At 55.8% G+C, this 18,252-nt stretch overlaps 1 protein-coding gene across 3 annotated transcripts in view; it reads left to right on the plus strand.

Moving 5' to 3' along the window:
- Positions 1–17,653, plus strand: part of KIAA0513 (KIAA0513 ortholog) — a 66,776-nt gene extending 49,123 nt beyond the window's left edge. For 2 of the 3 annotated variants that reach the window (XM_054453781.2, XM_063654135.1), the window contains exons 6-12: positions 635–842; positions 1,622–1,662; positions 2,131–2,209; positions 4,482–4,559; positions 9,817–9,897; positions 10,256–10,350; positions 11,444–17,653. In XM_054453781.2, the coding sequence (XP_054309756.1) occupies positions 635–842; positions 1,622–1,662; positions 2,131–2,209; positions 4,482–4,559; positions 9,817–9,897; positions 10,256–10,350; positions 11,444–11,493 (632 nt within the window). In that variant the 3' untranslated portion in view covers positions 11,494–17,653. Of the gene's footprint in view, positions 1–634; positions 843–1,621; positions 1,663–2,130; positions 2,210–4,481; positions 4,560–5,731; positions 5,762–9,816; positions 9,898–10,255; positions 10,351–11,443 lie in introns of all 3 variants that reach the window. The other variant, XM_054453780.2, reaches the window with a different exon arrangement.
- Positions 17,654–18,252: the final 599 nt, after the last annotated feature.

Genomic DNA, 18,252 nt, shown 5'->3' on the forward strand with positions numbered 1-18,252 from the left:
CCTCCTTTTTGAAGAACGGATAGACACATAATGAATAGACGCTGCTTCCTGAGACAGGGCTACCCACAGTGGCTTCAGCTAACGAGGACACCCCACTGAGGCCTGCAGAGGGCCTTTGACCTATAGTGGGCACTGAGGCCCGTGGAGGTGCCTCATCCTGTGGGGGCGCCAGGGCCTCATGTCCATCCATTGGCTAAGGGAGTTTGGGTGCTGCCCAGACTGCTACTCCAGGGCCCCCCCCTGCAACCCGCTGTCTCCACATTCCCATTCCAGGGGCCTGGTGCCCAGCCGGCTTCTGCCTCCCTGGCACTGGCATGGTCGGGCCTCTGTCCTCGCCTGCCTGCAGACCCTGCCACTTGGGCCTGGCTCCTCCTGCCTGCGTCTACTTTGCTCCCTGCCTGCTCCTAGTGGCTTCTCTGTGCACAGCAGGTGCTGGGGGCGCTCACAGGGAGCAGGGCCCCCATTTCCTCATCCTGGGCCAGCTGAGCCTGCACCACCCCTGTCCTGGGCTGAGGAGGGAGGCTCCTGTATCCCCACTGCACAGGACCCCTGCCGGGCTCCCTCTGGGCCTCTGCAGTTAGCAAGCGCATACCCCAGCCTCACTGGCCTCGTCTTGTTCCCTCTCTCATCCAAGGAAAACCGCAGCTGCTGCCCCCAGAGTCCCGGGAGAAGCCCGCGGGCAGCATCGACTCCTACCTGAAATCGGCAAACAGCTGGTTGGCCGAGAAGAAGGACATCGCCGAGCGGTTGCTGAAGAACACCTCGGCCAGGACTGAGAATGTCAAGGGCTTCTTCGGGGGGCTGGAGACCAAGCTGAAGGGGCCCCTGGCCAGGAGGAACGAGTACGTGTGGCCTTGGGGTCCCTCCCACCTGCAGGGGACTGGGGGAGAGGCTGGTGTGGAGCTCGGGCGGGGGCAGCAGGGAGGGTGCGGGTGAGGCCCAGAGACTGTCAGGAACACTGCGCTGCCCAGCCGCTTCTGCCCCCACAGCTTGCTATGGTCTGCAAAGCCAAGCCCCCCACCGACATGCAGGGATGTCCCTGGGGGCCACACTCCCTGGGACTGATGAGGAGCCCAAGGGATTGTCAGATGGCAGAGGGAACTGCAGCCCTTCCTTCTGTCTCCTCTGTCCCCTCCATCCCCTGGCTGGACCAACAGTGAGTGCTTGTGGAACACGGTCTTGAGTTGCAGGAGAAAAAACTGTCCCCAGGAGAGCAGGGCTCTGACAGACACTCGAGGAATGCTTTGGGGACGGGCACATCAGAAGTAGACGCATAGAAGCTATGACTTCCACAAGGAAGAGGGATGCGGCAGCCAGAGGGAGCCCCCGGGGTCCCCTGTTCCCACTCATGGCTGGGCCACAGCCAGGTGCCTTGGCCTCCTCCTCTACCCCATTCAGCTTTGGATTCAGAGAAAATGACATAAAGAAACCTCAATGCCACATTTCCTGAATTCTGAAACACTGGCGGTTGACAAATAGAGCCTTGATTTCATAAAAGGCTTTTCAGAGCAAGCCATATTAAATGTACTCAGTCCCACCTGAGAAGTGTAGAACAGCGTCTTTGAGTTGAGAAAGTGTGGTGTGAGTCGCGTTTGTCATCATGGTGCCTTCTCTCCCTCAGGGAAGACGAGAACAAACCCCAGGAGAAGCGGCCCAGGGCTGGTGAGTCTGCCCAGGCAGCAGCAGGAGACGCATGGCCCACACCCCCTCAGCCAGCACACAAGCAGGTGCACGGCCTCTGGGGCTTTCCTGCCTCCACAGAGCATGGGAACCTTGCCGTGGGTGATGCCCCAGTTGCTTCCCAGCTCCCGTGCTTGTATTTTCTCACTGAGTTTCTGTGGAAGAGCCACTTTTCTCAGGAGGAACTAAATTCCTTATCCCAGGAAGGCTAAGGGTTACCTCGAGGGGCTGTGGCCATGCTACGGAAGCATCCCTCAGAAGAAGTCCTTATTGCCGGGTGGGAAGAGCACTGTTACTGGCTATGGCTAGCAGAAAAGCCATGGTGGGGTTTGCACCACATGTTTCTGTGACATTCGGGGAGAAACTGGCTGCTGGGAGGCTGTCACTGGGGTTTGCCAACAGCAGGTACGCAACCAGAGCTGCTTTCAGCCTTTCTCTCTCCTCCCGCAGTGACCGTGTACAGCCCCGAGGACGAAAAGAAGGGGGAGAAGATCTACCTGTACACGCACCTGAAGCAGCAGCCCATCTGGTAAGGCCAAGCCCGCGGCTTTCCGTCACCCTCTTACTGATGGGGCCAGCAGTCACTCCCCGGGATCACTTCTAGCTGCCTTTGTCCCCATCAGAATGGCAGAATTCTCACACTCACCAGGGTGGCAGAATAAAAAGATGAACACTCACAGGCATTGGTGAGGATGTGGAGAAATTGGAGATCTCCTGTACGGCTAGGAGCAATGTAAATGGAGCAGCCGCTGAGAAACAGTCTGGCAGTTCCTTTAAAGGTGAAACACAGAGTTACCCTGTGACCCAGCAGCTCCACTCCTAGGAGTCGCCCAAGAGAAAAACATGTCCTCACAAAACCTTGTACACAAATGTCTGCAGCAACGTCGTTTATTATGGCCCCGAGGTGGAAACCACCTTCATGGCTGTCCAGTGATGAATGGGTAAACAAAATGTGGTCCATCCATTGCATGGAATATTAGCCAGCCATGAAAAGGAATGGCATGCTGCTCCACGCTGCAGCAGGGGTAGACCTGGGAAACATTGTGAAACTCAGTGGAAGAAGCCAGACACAGAAGCCCAAGTATTGTATCATCCCTATGAAATGTCCAGAACAGCAGATTCCTAGAGACACAGCAGATGACTGATTGCCCGGGCAGAGGGTGGGGAATGGGGAGCAGGGCGTGACTGCTGATGGGATTGGGGTTTCTTTATGGGGTGAGAATGTTCTGGAAATGGTGGTGGCTGCACAACTCTGTGAATACACTAAAAATCACTGAATTGTATGTTTTAGAGGGTGAATTTCATGGCATGTGAATTAGATCCTAATTAAGCTCTTACATATACATACATGAGACCAGTGTTGCAGAGGAAATCTTGGCCACCCTGGCATATGGCCCGGCTCCGCACATGATGGTCGTGCTGCGTTAATCTCTCTGAAGCCTCTCCTCGACATATTTTAGAGTGCTTTGCTAGCACCTGGAATCAGTGTCAGACAGGCCCTCCCTCCCCTGAAGATCGCAGTTGGCTGTGGTGCATTTTGCCCGTTAACCAAGCAAGGGCTGCTTGACGAGCTTGGCCAGGGAGTGCTGCCAGGACCCAGAGGGCAGAGGGCAGGGCTGGAGCTGTCAGGAAGGCCCTTGAGGAGGCTGGACCTGGTTCCCATGGAAGCAGAGGACAGGGAGAAGCTGGCCCGCTTTGTCCCGCCGTCTGGTGATTCAGCTCAGCTCCTCTGTCCTTGACTTGGCTGCTGTCTTTTCATTGTCACTTGGCAAACTTTTCTGTGAAGGGCCAGATAATAAATATGTTAGACTTTGCGGGCCAGATGGTCTCTGCTGCAGCCACACCACTATGCTGTTGTAGCGTGAACACCACCAGAGACGTTGTATAAATGTATGAGCGTGGCTTGTTCCAATAAAACTTTATTTACAGAAACAAGCCACTGGCCCGCTTCAGCCTACACACCATAGTTTGCCAACCCCTGATGTTCTTAAAGAAGATTTTTTCTGCTGGGCACAGTGGCTCATGCCTGTAATCCCAGCACTTTGGGAGGCCAAGGCGGGTGGATTACCTGTGGTCGGGAGTTCAAGACCAGCCTGGTCAACATGGCAAAACCCACATCTCTACTAAAAATACAAAATAAGCTGGGTGTGGTGGTGCATGCCTGTAATCCCAGCTACTCGGGAGGCTGAGGCAGGAGAATGCTTGAACCTGGGAGGCAGAGGTTGCAGTGAGCCGAGATCGTGCCATTGAACTCCAGCCTGTGCAACAAGAGTGAAACTCCATCTCAAAAAAAATAAAATAAAATAAGAATGTTTTTTTCCTTGAGTATCCCTATGAACATTAGTTCGCTCAGCACACGAGGAGTCCCTGCCTGGTTGCCATTTATATTACTAGACCCTGATGTAGAAAAGCACATTTTCCCAGCCCTCTGCTTCCTCTTGGGAGTCCCAACGGGAAAGGCAGAAGAAGAAAACGACCCACCTCCGTTTCCTACAGATGGTGGCTTCAACTCTGCCTGCCGGTGCCCTCCTGCCTGCAGCGCAGCCCAGGTTATCATAGCTTTCCCTCCCACTTGCGCCATCTCTCCTAAGAGATACGCAGCCACTGGGAGCCCCAGGGAAACAGCTGTAATTAGATCAAGCCATATGCTCAGTTTTTCCTTCTCAGCCCTACCTCTCTGAGACTTTTTAGAAGCTCAGACAGATGTGAGACACTTCCCTTGTTTATCCCTCAAGGGGCCCAGAACCCGTGTCCTCCCTGCCTCCCCTTGGAGAGAGTGTGACTGGGGCTCTGTCTTGCAGGCACACGCTGAGGTTCTGGAATGCAGCCTTTTTTGACGCTGTCCATTGTGAGAGGACAAAGCGATCTCCCACTACCAGGTAGGAGCAAAGTGTGGCCCCATTTGGCCTCAGGAAAAAGGACCAGGGAGTGGCTTTATTTCCCGGTTTCGGAAGAGGAGAGCAGAAGAGCAGCTGAGTGGACGTGTCTGTTTTTTCTTCACCCCGTCGTGGCCCTGGTGCCCTGCAAGCTGCCTGAGGGGTCACAGCTTCATGGGTGGGGGTGCTCAGCTTGCATGAGCGCTTTCTGTCCTGGGGCTCTGGCATGACTTGGCCTGACCCTCCTAAAAATGCAAACTCCCACTAAGACCATCAGGACCCCCGCTGCTGGGCCCACCCTGCTGTTTGCTGGACAAAATCAGCATCCTGAGGATGAACGCCTGGAGCAGGGTCCTGGGAGGAAGGGCTGGCCACCATCCCCGAGACTGCCCTCGAGAGCTGGTGCCTGGGGAATGCAGTTGCCGCTCGCAACTCACCTCTTGGGTCTGCAGCCTGAGCAGACCTTCCCAGCTTCACTGAGGGCCACCTCGCACATGGCAGAGGGGAGGGGCTGGCATCCACCCCCTGGGGGCCGATGCCATAGCAAGCAAAGGTGCCGTCCACCGTGTGCAGCCACATGACAGCGAGGGACGGCAGCCCCTGGGGGAGCCCCTTCCAGTCATGTGACTGAAGTCTCTGAACCTCTCAGGGCCCTGGTCTCCTCATTAATAAAGCACATCCCTCCCTCTGTAACACTGGGGAGACCCTCTACCCTTAACCCCTGTCAGGAGAGTGGGCAGATGGCTGCTGTTGGGGGGAACACTCGAGTCTACCAGCACTTGCCGTGTCTCAAGTGAAACTCTTCCCTCTGGAGACAGCTAAAACCCTCTGGGGGCGGGAGGCCCAGAGCATTCTGCCGTGGCCGCATTTCCTGGGGAGGCAGAGGGGCTCGTGGAGAGGGAAAGACGCTGAGACGGCCCGAGGACCCTCGAGAGACCCCGCTGTGCCAGGAGACCAGAACAGGGAAATGCTTAGATACCTCTAGGCGGAGGGGCGTTGCCTCTGTAGTTCTCAGACTTCTAGGAAGTGAATTTATTTCGAATATCCTGTCTTTCTCTGTCCCGCTCCGTTTCTGCCTGTAATAACCCTCCTCTGCTTGTTCTCTTTTTACCATCCACATATCTTGCATGACTTTGACATGTTCCTTTGTTTACCTGTTTCTGCTGCCGCTCCAGAGGGGATGCTGGAGAGGAGGAGGAGAAGAGGTGTGTGTGTCCACGTGACTTTGTTCCATTTTACAGTGCGGGCTCCTGCGAAGGCCACTGCAGGGTGGGGGCTGTGCACTGTGCTGAGCTGCTGCGGCAGGCACAGCCCAGACGCAGGTGCAGCCTGGTGGCCAGCGGGGAGGGCAGCCCTGGGGAGGTGAGGCCAGCGCTAGGGCAGGCTGGCGATGCGTCCCGGAACTGGGCAGGTGGGAGCCTGCCAAGGCCGGAGCACTCCGAAATAGTCAGAAAGCAAATGTGACACCTTGAGACGCTCTGGCGACAGCATGAGCTCGAGAGGCAAAGGCGGTGACGCTGGGGAAAGCGGGCTCCGGTTCTGAGCCAGCCGTGCTCTCCACCAGCCACTCCGGCCCCTTCTGAGCAGACCTGAAACCCTCGCCCTTGGCCTCACTGTTCACCTGGAGGAGTGGGTCCCGCCCATCTGGGAAGCCCAGGGGGGTGCAGAGCCTGTCCTGTTTGCAACACCACCCACTCTCGGGTGTGCCGGGGCCGCCAGTTTGAGGGAGGCACGGAAGAAGGACACACTCCCACTTTCCCAGCCACTCAGGGATGGGGGTGCGAGGGGCCCCCGAGGAAATCCGAGAATGGGGCTGTTTCCTGCCAGCCCACAGAGGGGTCTGACTCTCTCTGTTCCCCTTTCTGTGGGCTGGAATCCTGTGTGATGTATTCTTAGAGTTGCCGATCTGCCTCTTCAAATAGAGTCCCTGATACGATGTCTCTTTCGTTGGAGGATTCGTGAAGTTGCCTCCTCTAATCAGTGATGTGTTTGTAGTGTTTATTGTCGTGAGCAATCGCGTTTCTTATGCAGACTTATGGCTTTCAAAGGAGCACTTAGGCCTCACAAACACCTCCTTTCATAAACAAAGCCTCTGGGTTTTCACTGACTCTCTGGGTGACTGTGTGATTAACCAGCCTTCCAGGAACGAGTCAGCCCCACAGCCCTGGCCGGAGGAGGGCTGGGAGCATTCCAGCATCCTCTGAGAGCTCGTTGGTGCTGCTGGGGAGGGGTGGTCTGTCCTGAGCTCAGCTGAGGGGACAGCTGGCCTCTTGGGCCTTCTCACCGGGGCAGATTCGCTTTGACCACCCATAGCTCTGCACCAGCTCCTCATCTCTGACCAGCCCCTGAGCCTTCCCCAGAAGAAGGCTGAATATTGTTTTGAGATTGAGGCAGGTGGCAGGGGGCGAGGTTGCCTCCAAGTCCCCAGGCAACCTCATGCTTCCAACATGCCATCTCTTTTTTGGTAACCTCTGCTGACAGCAAGATGCCATTATCATCCTCTCTGTGTACAGAGGCAGACGATTCTCCATTTCAGAAGGTTTCCCTCTCAGCAGGTGGTTGGTCCCGTCCAGATTCCCACCGTAGTGGTGTAGATGCATGTTCAGCTCGCTGCCCAGTGTCAGAGCTTGACCAGTACTGGAAATTGAACTCTTTTAATTTTTTTTTTTTTTTTTGAGATGGAGTCTCGCTCTGTTGCCCAGGCTGGAGTGCAGTGGCGCAATCTCAGCTCACTGCAACCTCCACCTCCTGGGTTCCAGTGATTCTCCTGCCTCAGCCTCCCGAGTAGCTAGAATTACAGGTGCCCACCACCATACCCAGCTAATTTTTCTTTTCTTTTCTTTTTCTTTTTTTTTTTTTTTTTTTTTTTGAGACAGACTTTTGCTCTTGTTACCCAGGCTGGAGTACAGTGGTGCGATCTTGGCTCACTGTAACCTCTGCCTCCCGGGTTCAAGTGGTTCTCCTGCCTCAGCCTCCCGAGTAGCTGGGATTACAGGTGCCCGCCACCACACATGAGTAATTTTTCTTTTTGTTCTCTTTTTTTTTTTTTTTTGAGATGGAGTTTCACTCTTGTTGCCCAGGCTGGAGTGCAATGGTGTGATCTCGGCTCACTGCAACCTCTGCCTCCCGGGTTCAAGTGATTCTCCTGCCTCAGCCTCCCGAGTAGCTGGGATTAGAGACACCCACCACCATGCCCTGCTAATTTCATATTTTCAGTACAGATGGGGTTTCACCATGTTGTTCAGGCTGGTCTCAAACTCCTGACCTCAGGTGGTCCACCTGTCTCAGCCTCCCAAAGTGCTGAGATTACAGGTATGAGCCACCGCGCCCGGCCTAATTTTTGTATTTTTAGTAGAGACAGGGTTGCCATGTTGGCCACGCTGGTCTTGAACTCCCGAACTCAGGTAATCTGACTGCCTCGGCCTCCCAAAGTGCTGGGATGACAGGCATGAGCCACCGCACCCGGCCTGAACTCAGTTGTAAGAAGTGATTTTATCGTGGGCATTACCTGATCTGCTACTGCCAGTGACCGTTTACCTCTTTCTTGAGACGTCAGGTTAAATGTCCCAGCTTTCGTCCTCACCATGGCAAGAAGAATCGCCTCCTCATCTGGCTCAGGAAGAGGAGGGGTCAGGGCTGCTGTGCTGCACAACTCCAAGGGAGCCGTTCTTGTGTGGTCTGGGGTTGTGCAGGGCGCAACCTGCACAGCTGTGCACAGCAGGCCTGCGGGGGGCGCAGGGGTTTATTTGTCTGGACAACCCTCAGGGTGGCTGTTTCGGGGAAGGACAGTAGGAAGGAAATGGGATGGGACTCTGCAGAGTACCTGGAAGTATATTCTGGTGTCTTTGTGGGCATCCTGCCATCGGCACGAGAAGGCTGGGAGTGACCTTTGTCTGTCACCCCCATCATGCCCCTGATGTCCTGTGACCCCTGCTAAGCTGCAGCAGTGCCAGTGACCTCTCGTGGGCCAGGGGGTGGCGAGGAGCCAGGAGTTCATGTTCCTTTGTTTTGTTTCTCTTCCTCTGGCTTCTCCATGATCCCAACCTCTCACCCTCTCATACCATCCTTCTCCCCTTTCTTTCATCTTCCTCTCAACCTTATCTGAGTCAGACTCATCCATCCAGTTTTCTTTTTAGGGGGAAAGGGGCTCAAATTAGTGTCTCCACGTTCACAGCTGCTTCTGCAGGTAGCTTCTCAGATGGACGTGGTGTCCAGGGAGTTGTGTGAGGGTCGGGGAGGCCCCAGGCCCTGGAGGGAGGGGAAGGAGCCGGCACCACAGGAAAGCTCTGTGGCAGTGAGGGGTGGGGAAGAGGTGGGGAGCCCCCTTGTTCTGCCCTGGACAGGTGAGGGATTAACAGCACTCCCCTCTAAAGCACGCAGCAGGTGAACGCTCAGAACACCCTCCCACTTCAGGCCTTGTGCGGAGAACGCATCAGGGTCCCCGCCGGCTCCTGAAGCTCGTGCAAACCTCGGCCGATGCCATCTTATTGGGTTTTCAGCACTTTGTTCTCACGCCTGGGTGCTGTCTTCACCAAGGTCCACAGCATTCACAGGGTCACGGTCAAAGACGCTGGCGGGAAGCGTGGGGGCCTGGTCTGTGTTATTCAGGGAGGGGACTAGAGAGAGCATTGAGGGCCTCGAGGAAGCCAACATGGAGAAACCACAGCTGAGCAGGGCACAGCCCTCTGCAGACAGGGGACAGTGTGGCCCTCAGCGCCCTCGGCCTCTGTGGAAGCTGCCATCCGCAGCTGGCCCCAGGATGTCGCACCTCGCTGGGCCTGTCAGGCTGGTCAGGAGACACAGGTGTGAGTCTGAAAACGTTGCCTGGGCCACCAAGGCCCGCTGTCCTGGGACGTTGGGCAGGTCCCCTCCCTCTCTGGAGGTTTCTCCCCCGAGGACAGGCCCAGACCCCACTCTCCAACCGTAGTGAGGCTCTGGGGCCAGCCTCGCTGCCTGTAGAATGCCTGGATAGCCGCGTGGCGCTCCGCACCTTCAGGGCCATAAAGAGCACTTTGGTTTCCATGTCTCTTTATCTTATGAAGAGTGAGATGAATGTTGGGGACCCCAAGCGCAGTGTGAGGATCCCGGCAGGCCTTGTGGAAGGCCCAGCACACGGCTCTCCGGGGGAAGGCACCCCCTTCTGTGCCCAGTGGGGGCCGTACATGGGTGCCGCCAGCACCTGCGGGTCAGAACAGGGCGAGGAGCTGGGGCAAGGACAGCACCGTCTGAGCCCCGCTCCTGTCACCTCCTGTGCTTGCAGGGAGAAGTGGTGCCACATGACCCAGGAGGAGCGCGACGACAGCCTCCGGTTCAACGAGAACATCACCTTCGGGCAGCTGGGGTAAGGGCCAGAGTGGGAAAGCGGGAGGGGAGAGAGGGGGAAGGGAGACGGGGGAGGGTCCACCCTGTGAGCTGTCACACCTGGTGTCACACCCTGGGGTGCGATGTCAGCCTGCTCTGAGGCATGGGGTTCATCACACTCGGCCTCCATGCCAGCTCATAATTAATCAGCCTCCTACACGACCCCTGGTGGCCACAGTGCCAAAGTGAGAGTTGCTGGTGGCTAATTAGCAGTGCGTTTTAGTTTCTGCTGACAATTCCAGGCAGGCCATGGTGGGTGTCCCAGAGATGAGGGCCCAGCTCCCCGGCCCTTTCCCCCGGGAGGCCGGCGGGTGACGCTCTTGAGGTTTCTCCTGCAGCACATTCACGCACAACATGCTGGCCTTTGGACTGAACAAGAAGCTGTGCAATGACTTCCTGAAGAAGCAGGCTGTGATTGGCAACCTGGATGAAGGTGCGTCTGCAGGAGGCTGCTGGCAGGAGGCGGGCAGGGCTGGGGTCAGGAGCCAGTGCTGTGCCTGCTGGTGCTTCCGCACTGCCAGAAGGCATGTCGTGTTGCAGTCGGAAACGTGGTGCCGAGCTCTCGGCAGACGGCCCCTCCTCTCTCCCCAGTCTGTGTAGACAGACGCACAGGACACCTCTCATTCCATTTGGAATCCATTTCTGCTAGATGAGATTGCGGGTGTTGGGGCCACAGCCTGGGTGTCCACAGTCAGAGCAGATGAAGAAGGGGGACGCAGCACTTGGACTCAGCTTGCACGGAGCCAAACTCCGGCCCCAAGTTGCCCCCTTCTAAATGGCTGTCACGTGGCGTCCTTTTCTTTCTCAGACCACACTGCCATGACGAGTATCGGGGGACAAGTTTTGAGGTTTTTCTAGAATCTCTGGCTTCTGTGACAGCAGGGAGTTGCTGTGACATTGGCACCCCCCTTGCCGGGGGCCAGTCCCTGTGTGCCCCGCCCCCATCTGCCACAGGCGTTGGTTCCCCTTCATCGAAAAGGACTTACACTTAGGCGTGGATACGGATTGACCCATATTCTGTAGAAAATTCCATTCTCCACCTAATTCAAGGGATCTGTGGTGGAGTGGCCTCAGGAGGCATGAGAGTGCCAGGGGCCGCTGGACAATCTCAGAATGTTGCTGCAGCCCCACCTCACTAGCAGGGGCAAGGGGGATGCTGCCACCTCTCCCGCTCCCCAGGGTGGCTGGACTGACGGCCCCGTGCCTTTCACAGGCTGCAGGGGCCGCACCCCATGACACCATTTTCATAAGAAGGTGCGTTTCCCAGTTTTGAGGGCCCCTTCCAGCCACCTGCTTGCCCCACAGGCGGCGTGCTGGCCAAGAGGCTGTGTGTGCAACGCGCCCTCGTGGCACAGCCCTGCCCTGAAGCACGCAAGCAGTGTGGCCTGCAGAAGGCAGTGTGGTTCAGGAGCTGCAGTGCTGCTCCCAGGGAGGCCCGATTCGTCCCTGTCCGAGTGACAAGAGCAGGATATACTTGTCCCTGTCACCATCTTTCATCTGAGAAATAACATCGCTTTCTCTTCCAGAGCAATACAAGCTGCTTAGTGACCACATTGAGCAAATGGCCACTGAGTAGGGCCCAGAGGTCGCCCTCCGCAGGAGGACTGAGGCCATGCGCCATTCTCCCGGGCCCAGCGCCCGGCCCGTCACCCCACCTGATGACCTGCATGAAGCCAGCAGCACCCAGAGCCACTCCTGCTGCCCTAGAACTAGCGGTTAGAAGAATCCGCTGCTCCTCCCTCATCTCCTCTGCCTGTGTCTGCGACCCCTATCCATGTGCCAAAGTGTCCCTTGGGTCACACGGCTAAAGCCGAGGTGACCAGTTGTACCCTGAGTGCCAGGCTTGTGAGATGAGACCAAGAGGGAGGAGGGGAAGGACGCCATGGGCCATCGTGGGCCAAGGGCTGGCAAGGGTGGAGGCGGGTGAGGGATGCCAGCAGGACAGCCATGAGGTGGGGCTGCAGCCGGCACACCCAGTGGTGGAGGGCCAGCGCTGCCACTCACGGTGGGTGGCCGTGGGCCACGTTCCCTGCAATGGGTGCACACGCGGCTCCCATCCAGCCCTCTCAGCGTGGGGCTGTGGCCGGTCCTCACTGTTCCCCAGTCTCCCTCTGTGGGGCAGGAACGGGAAGTCACAGGAACTTTGAGGAGGAAACGCCTGTTTTAGGGAGACAGTGGGTGCGGTGTAGAGGATGCTCTTGGCTGGCTGGAGCAAGACCTGGCTCCCACCAGAGGGACATGTGTGTGCCCTGCAGACGGCCCGGGATCTGTGTGTCTCCGCCAGAGTCACAGCAGTGCCGAGGTGTCCGCAGCAGACCACACAGACCGTCTGAAATGCGCCCGCCTGGCGGACAGCTCCCTTCTGAAGCAGAGAAGGTTCCATGGTCACGAAGCAGCGTTGTGCCGTGTGTCCCTCGCAAGAAGCACAGGAAAGAGAAGTTTCTTTAGTAGCCACTAGACAACCACCCTTTCTGAAAGCAGACAGTGCTGCTCTTTATTCTAGACAAGGCAGGAAAGTCTGAGTTGGGAATGACAGCGGCTGGAGAGAAGCAGTTCTGTGCGACGTGTAGGGCGAGCCAGTGGCGTGGCCTCTGCCTCTAAGCGCTGAGCATTGGGCCCCTTCCCCACCAGACCTTTGTAGCTCCTTCCTTCAGCCTCTGTAGAGACTCCTTTCACCTCGCACCTACTGCCTGGGAACCACAGCCCTTTTCTTCTGTGGGTCTGTACCAGGTACTCCAGGCCAGCCCGTGGGCCCGGGGCCTGACCCCAACACCTGCATGCCAGGTCCAGAGCCTTCTGTTTCACCGAGCATGGACGCTGCTAGGCCGCCTGGGGTCCCCTGCCTCCTGCCTGTCGCTGCCGTGGTCCCTGACTGTGAAACAGGCCCGCGGGGCTCTCCCTCCTCCCGCCATCCTCCCCTCCTGCCCTTCCTGGCTACCTCCTCTGATTTGCAGTCAGATAAGTCCCGTCTTGTTTGTGAGCACCACAGAAACGCCTGAGAGTCACTTACCTGGCCACTGCTTGGAAGGTTTCCCTCCGGAGAATGCCTCCCCAGAATGGAATGTTCCAGAGATGCAACATTCTCTGGAGACAACAATCTGCTGCAGATTGGTCGGATCACAGAATGTGTGTCTGGGGCATTATCTGAAACGTGGCGTCATCTGATGCATTTGGACCATATGCTGCCAGACTGCAGAACGGGGGAGCCGGGGCTCAGGGCCCCTGACTGCATGTTGCATGAGTGATCTCAGCCTAGCGATGCCGCTGGCCAGACTGTGGCCATGCTGCCAGTGTGCTCGCCATGAGCTGGGTCAGGGCTGGGGAGTTGTGCAGGCTGGGGTGCCCCTTCCCCCATCATTGGGCCCCAACGGCCATGTCTCCACCTCATCCATTTAGAGAAACGTCAGAAAGCGAGGGGTGTGCGGACGCCCCTCGCTCTGATGCTAACTGCAGATCATACACACCTCCTGCAGCGTCCAGCCACGGCTCCAGGGCACTGCTCTCCTCCTCGCACCGGTGAAACTCAGGCCACACTCGAGGGCTGACTGTCCGGGCACTCCCTTCAGCCACCTCATCATCAGCGTTCTTAGTCATGCATTATTTGTGTTAGCTGAAATGCATTCAGACTTTGTTCTGTGGTGCCCACAGGACTTACCCCTGTATGTATAGGATTTTTGTATGGAAGTTTTGTTTGATTCTGAGACTCTCTTGGGGGCGCTGGAGAGCTTGTGCACAGCCTCTGGAAGGAAAAGCAGCACTGACTTCGTTGGGCTTTTTTCCAAGCACTTTAACTTCAAAAATGGTCTTGACACTTTTTTCTCCATGTAGACTCTTGAAATAGCCATTTCAGGGGAGGAAAGCGTTGAGGTTTTCTTTGTTTGTTTGTTTGTGTCCCCCTTTACTACCTGTTCTTGTAGATCTAGCTCCTCAGAGTTGGAGGAAGGCTGACAGAGAAGGGTCCCCTCTAGTGCTCCATCCACACAGGATGCCCGAGAGACAGCCCCTTGTGCTGTGAGCAGAGCAGGCGGTGGCTCTGGAGGCTGCCTGTGGTCTCCTGCCGGCTGTGGCTGACAGTGGCTCTGGCCAGGGTTCCTGAAGGAGGCCCAGTGTGCCTGGGACAGGGCTGACCACTTGCCACCAAGGTTTCCTCTCTTCCCCCAGGACCTGGGCAGAGCAGGCATGAGCTGGGCTGTGGTGCAGAGCAAGCAGACCCAGCCACACTGCTCAAAGGTCCCTGCGTGGAGAGGTGTCACACCAGGGGCACACCCAGGGCCACCTGGGTGTAGCAGAGCTCTGGTGGCCCCTCTGTAAACTCAGGAAGTGTCAGGTGATTCCTAGGGAGAGGTTCCCAGTCCCAGCAGGCAGAATGCCCAAAACCAGGAGCACGAAGGCCTGTCATCCATGGGGCCGTTGTAGGCACTCTGCCGCCTGACCTTGAGGGCTGTGCCAATCCTAGTGAACCAAAATGCAAACAACTCACGCAAGTGAAAAGCTCCCTGCTTTGAAAACAGGACATGTTGACAGGCAGCATTGTATGTTTTTAGCCTTTGTTACAATTTTAGCAACATTGATAGATGTTTAAGAGGGGCCGTGTTAATAGATTGCATCTGCCCTGTGCACGTGCATGTTTAACCGAAGGCCAGAGCACTCAATTCTGATGTGGTAAGTTATCTGTAAGTGAAATGGGGTAGACTATGATTTTCCTATTACCAAAAGAAAGAGGGCCAAACAGCTCTGAAATTTCCAAAAAATGGCTAGAGGGAGAGTCCAGTTTCTGAGCTGTGTACCCAAATTAAAATCCTGATGTTCAGGTTAATCCAAGCAACACACGTTGGGTTTAGAACCAGCACCGAGGCCCAGTGCGGGAATCACAGACATCACCAACTCTCGTTTTCTTTCCTTCCTGTGAGTTGAAACCAAACAGGCCTCTTGCTCACTCCTCCAAGCCCAGTAATGCTGAGGAGTTCAGTTGTGAGGAAAGAAGGCTGGAGCTGTGAGATTCGCTTTTCCCTAGGCTGTTCTGCGTGGGTTACCTTATCACCCTGGAGCACCTGGTATTCCAGACCCCTGACACGAGGAATGCAGGTTCACACTGTAAACAGTTTGTGAAAGGTTTCAGTCTAACGGGTTCCTTAGCTGGAAGCCAGGGCTGGTGCTACAGGCCTGACCTTCCTGGGTCCCACTATCTGTTGGCTTTTTTTTTTTTTTTTTTTTTTTTTTGAGACGGAGTTTTGCTCTTGTTGCCCAGGCTGGAGTGCAATGTCTTGATCTCGGCTCACTGCAACCTCCACCTCTCAGGTTCAAGCGATTCTCCTGCCTCAGCCTCCCCTCCTGAGTAGCTGGGATTACAGGCATGTGCCACCACGCCCAGCTAATTTTGTATTTTTAGTAGAGACAGGGTTTCTCCATGTTGCTCAGGCTGGTCTCAAACTCCCAACCTCAGGTGATCCACCTGCCTCGGCCTCCCAAAGTGTTGGGTTTACAGGCGTGAGCCACCACGCCTGGCCTTTTTTTTTTTTTTTTTTTTTTTTTTTTTTTTTTTTTTTTTTGACAGAGTCTCACTCTGTTGCCCAGGCTGGAGTGCAGTGACACAATCTCTGTTCACTGCAACCTCCACCTCCCGGGTTCAAGCAATTCTCCTGCCTCAGCCTCCTGAGTAGCTGGGATTACAGGTGCACGCCACCACGCCCGGCTAATTTTTATATTTTTAGTAGAGATGGGGTTTCACCACGCTAGCCAGGCTGGTCTTGAACTCCTGACCTCAGGTGATCCTCCCACCTCAGCCTCCCAAAGTGCTGGGATTACAGGCGTGAGGCATCACACCCGGCCTCTGTTGGCTTTTTAGTTAGGAAGGATCCAGCTAGGCCCGTGTGGTTAGGTCAGCTTTGTTACTGAATTACCTAAAACCAGACCACAGCGCAGCCAGGGAGCCCAGTAGTGTTTCCAAGAACAGTGTGGAGCTTGAGTAAGAGAACTTTAAAAATTAGAGGGTCCCTTTCTGCAGAGGAAGGGATGCTTACAGGGTGGCAGTGGCCCAGCCCCAGCCTCAGGGACAGGGGAAGGAGAGCCCCCTCTGGGCCCAGCAGGCAGGTGTTCTGAGGCTGGTCCCTCCTCGGTTTCCGCAGCCACAAGGCGAAGTGGCCAGATTCTCACTCAAGGTCATTCTCCCTCCTTTTCCTGTCCTGTTTCCAGTCCCACTGAGCCATTCACTTCTGCTGAACCATTTTTCTTAGGATGCAGCCATCTCACTCCCTTGTCCTGTAAATCGTGTATTCATGTTGATGATTCTTGGAGATAGGTTTCACTTTTTCCCAGCTGCGTCCACAGGAAAGGGGACTAGGATGCTAGCTGCACCCCGCCTGGCTCTCGCGGGCCAGGAACAGGAATGTGTTGGTGCCTGAGACAGCAAATGGAAGAAGCACATCCAGACTGTTCTCCTGCGGCCAACACTGGGCCGGAAGCCACCCTCCATACAGGCCCTCAGGGTCCTGCCTTCTGCACCTCAGTGCCCCATGCATCCCTGGGCCTGGTATCACATGCTCTCCAGGAAAGGGACAGAATCAGTCGTGACCGATGGGCTCGCAAGGATGGGTGCCGCCGTGGGAGCCCAGCCTCTGGTGCTGGCAAGGGATTGGGTTTGTGTGGGTGTCTCTAGCCTGCAGAGTGCAGTGAGTGAGAGTCCTCGGGAGCGCGGCCCTGCCTGTAGCTGCGCCTGGGGATGCACGTGGCCATGGGATTTCAGTGGGACAGCGCTCCCACCGGGGCTGGGGGTGGGGGTAGGGTTTCTTAGTTACTATTGGAAAGGGAAAAATTCATATCCAAGGGGAGAGATGATGGGCTGGGTTTGTTTACCCCAACTTCCCTTCTACACCCCTCCTGCAGGACAGTGCGATTTGGGGAGAACCCAGCTCCCCACTTTATCTGCAGACTCTGGGAACTGACAAAACAGTCAGAGCCTGAGTGCACTGCAGCCTGAAGCTCCCTTGAGCAGCACTTTAAGGGACTTTGCACTTTAGAAAGAGGATGCCTGTCAGTAAATCCCCTGTGCATTGACTAGAACTGGGGGGCTGCGCCCGCTCCCTCCTTAATCCTAGATGATTTGCTCATGAAATAGAAGTGGGGGACGACCGCGTGCACCCCGGGAGGTGCAGCCCTAAGGGGTGGACTCCAGATCTCCCTGCAAGAGACAGCTTGGCTTGGCTTTGGCTGTTGGGGAGGAGCTCCTGTCGTCCCGGCGAGCCTGGGGCTGTTGCTTAGGGTCCTCTGGGTGGCACTTGGAGAAAGATAAGGCAAACATTTGAACACTAGGAAAAGCTAGAAATTCAGACAACACACATGGATCCCCTTAAAACATGTAAATGTGTCAGCACGGTTGACCTGCTGCCTTCTTGAACCTGGTGGCCCCCGTTGGAACTATCAGTGGCGTCTCCCATGCGCACGCCCTCTGGTTTCTCTTTCCTAGACTCGCGGTGGTCACATCCAGACATTACCTTGTTGGTAGCCCCCAAGTGGCGTGCAGTGACACCAGTATCATCTCTGTTGCATTTTTGCAATCTTGTGTCCCACTCGGTGATGTTCTACAAACTCTACTTTAAGGTTGAGAAAATTTCAAGAGTGAACTCAAAACAGTGCTAAAATCAAAGGTGTTTGCTGTGAAGAAAAAAATATGTGTATATATTGCACCTTGAGTTGTCAGAAGGTAGAAACTGAAATAAACTATCTTTTTTTTTAAAAAAGTCTGTTTAATTTTTAACACATCCATGAGGACTTTTTACAGAATTTGCAATCTTCTCAGTGATACCCATAGCTTTTCAGAAGAAAACCATTTTCTCTAAGGCCAAATAGACATTGTTCCCGTGCAGGCTGAGCACCCGGCTCTTCACAAAGACAGCAGCCATGTCGGCCATGTTGGTCCGCCTGGCCACTGGGAGTCTGTATTCATGAATGAGGGACCCCCCTCTCTGGACTGGGTCTTGGCCCAGGCTCCACCAGCGCCTTGAACCCCTCCACCTGGACACCTGACCCTACCCCTCAGAGCCAAAGCCACCTTACCTCTTTGATTGGGGGTTCTGGGGTGGTCAGTGGCCCTGACCATAGCCCCTACCCGACACAAGCAGGGCGCCTGCATCAGTTCCTTCCAACTCCGTTCCACAAAAGTATTCCAAACATTTGGGGGGGGTTCCTTTTCTCTGATTGTAAGAAGTCCACAGCCACATTCTGATACTCTGGCCTAAACAGATGGGCAATGAGCCCGGGGAAGGAGCAGGACACAGGGGCATCCCCCAGGCCCCAGGGCTGAGATGCACGGGTCCCCTTCACGCCCGGGGAAGGAGCA

The sequence above is a fragment of the Pongo pygmaeus genome, chromosome 18 (assembly GCF_028885625.2).
Source record: "Pongo pygmaeus isolate AG05252 chromosome 18, NHGRI_mPonPyg2-v2.0_pri, whole genome shotgun sequence".
NCBI classification, from domain to species: Eukaryota; Metazoa; Chordata; class Mammalia; order Primates; family Hominidae; genus Pongo; species Pongo pygmaeus.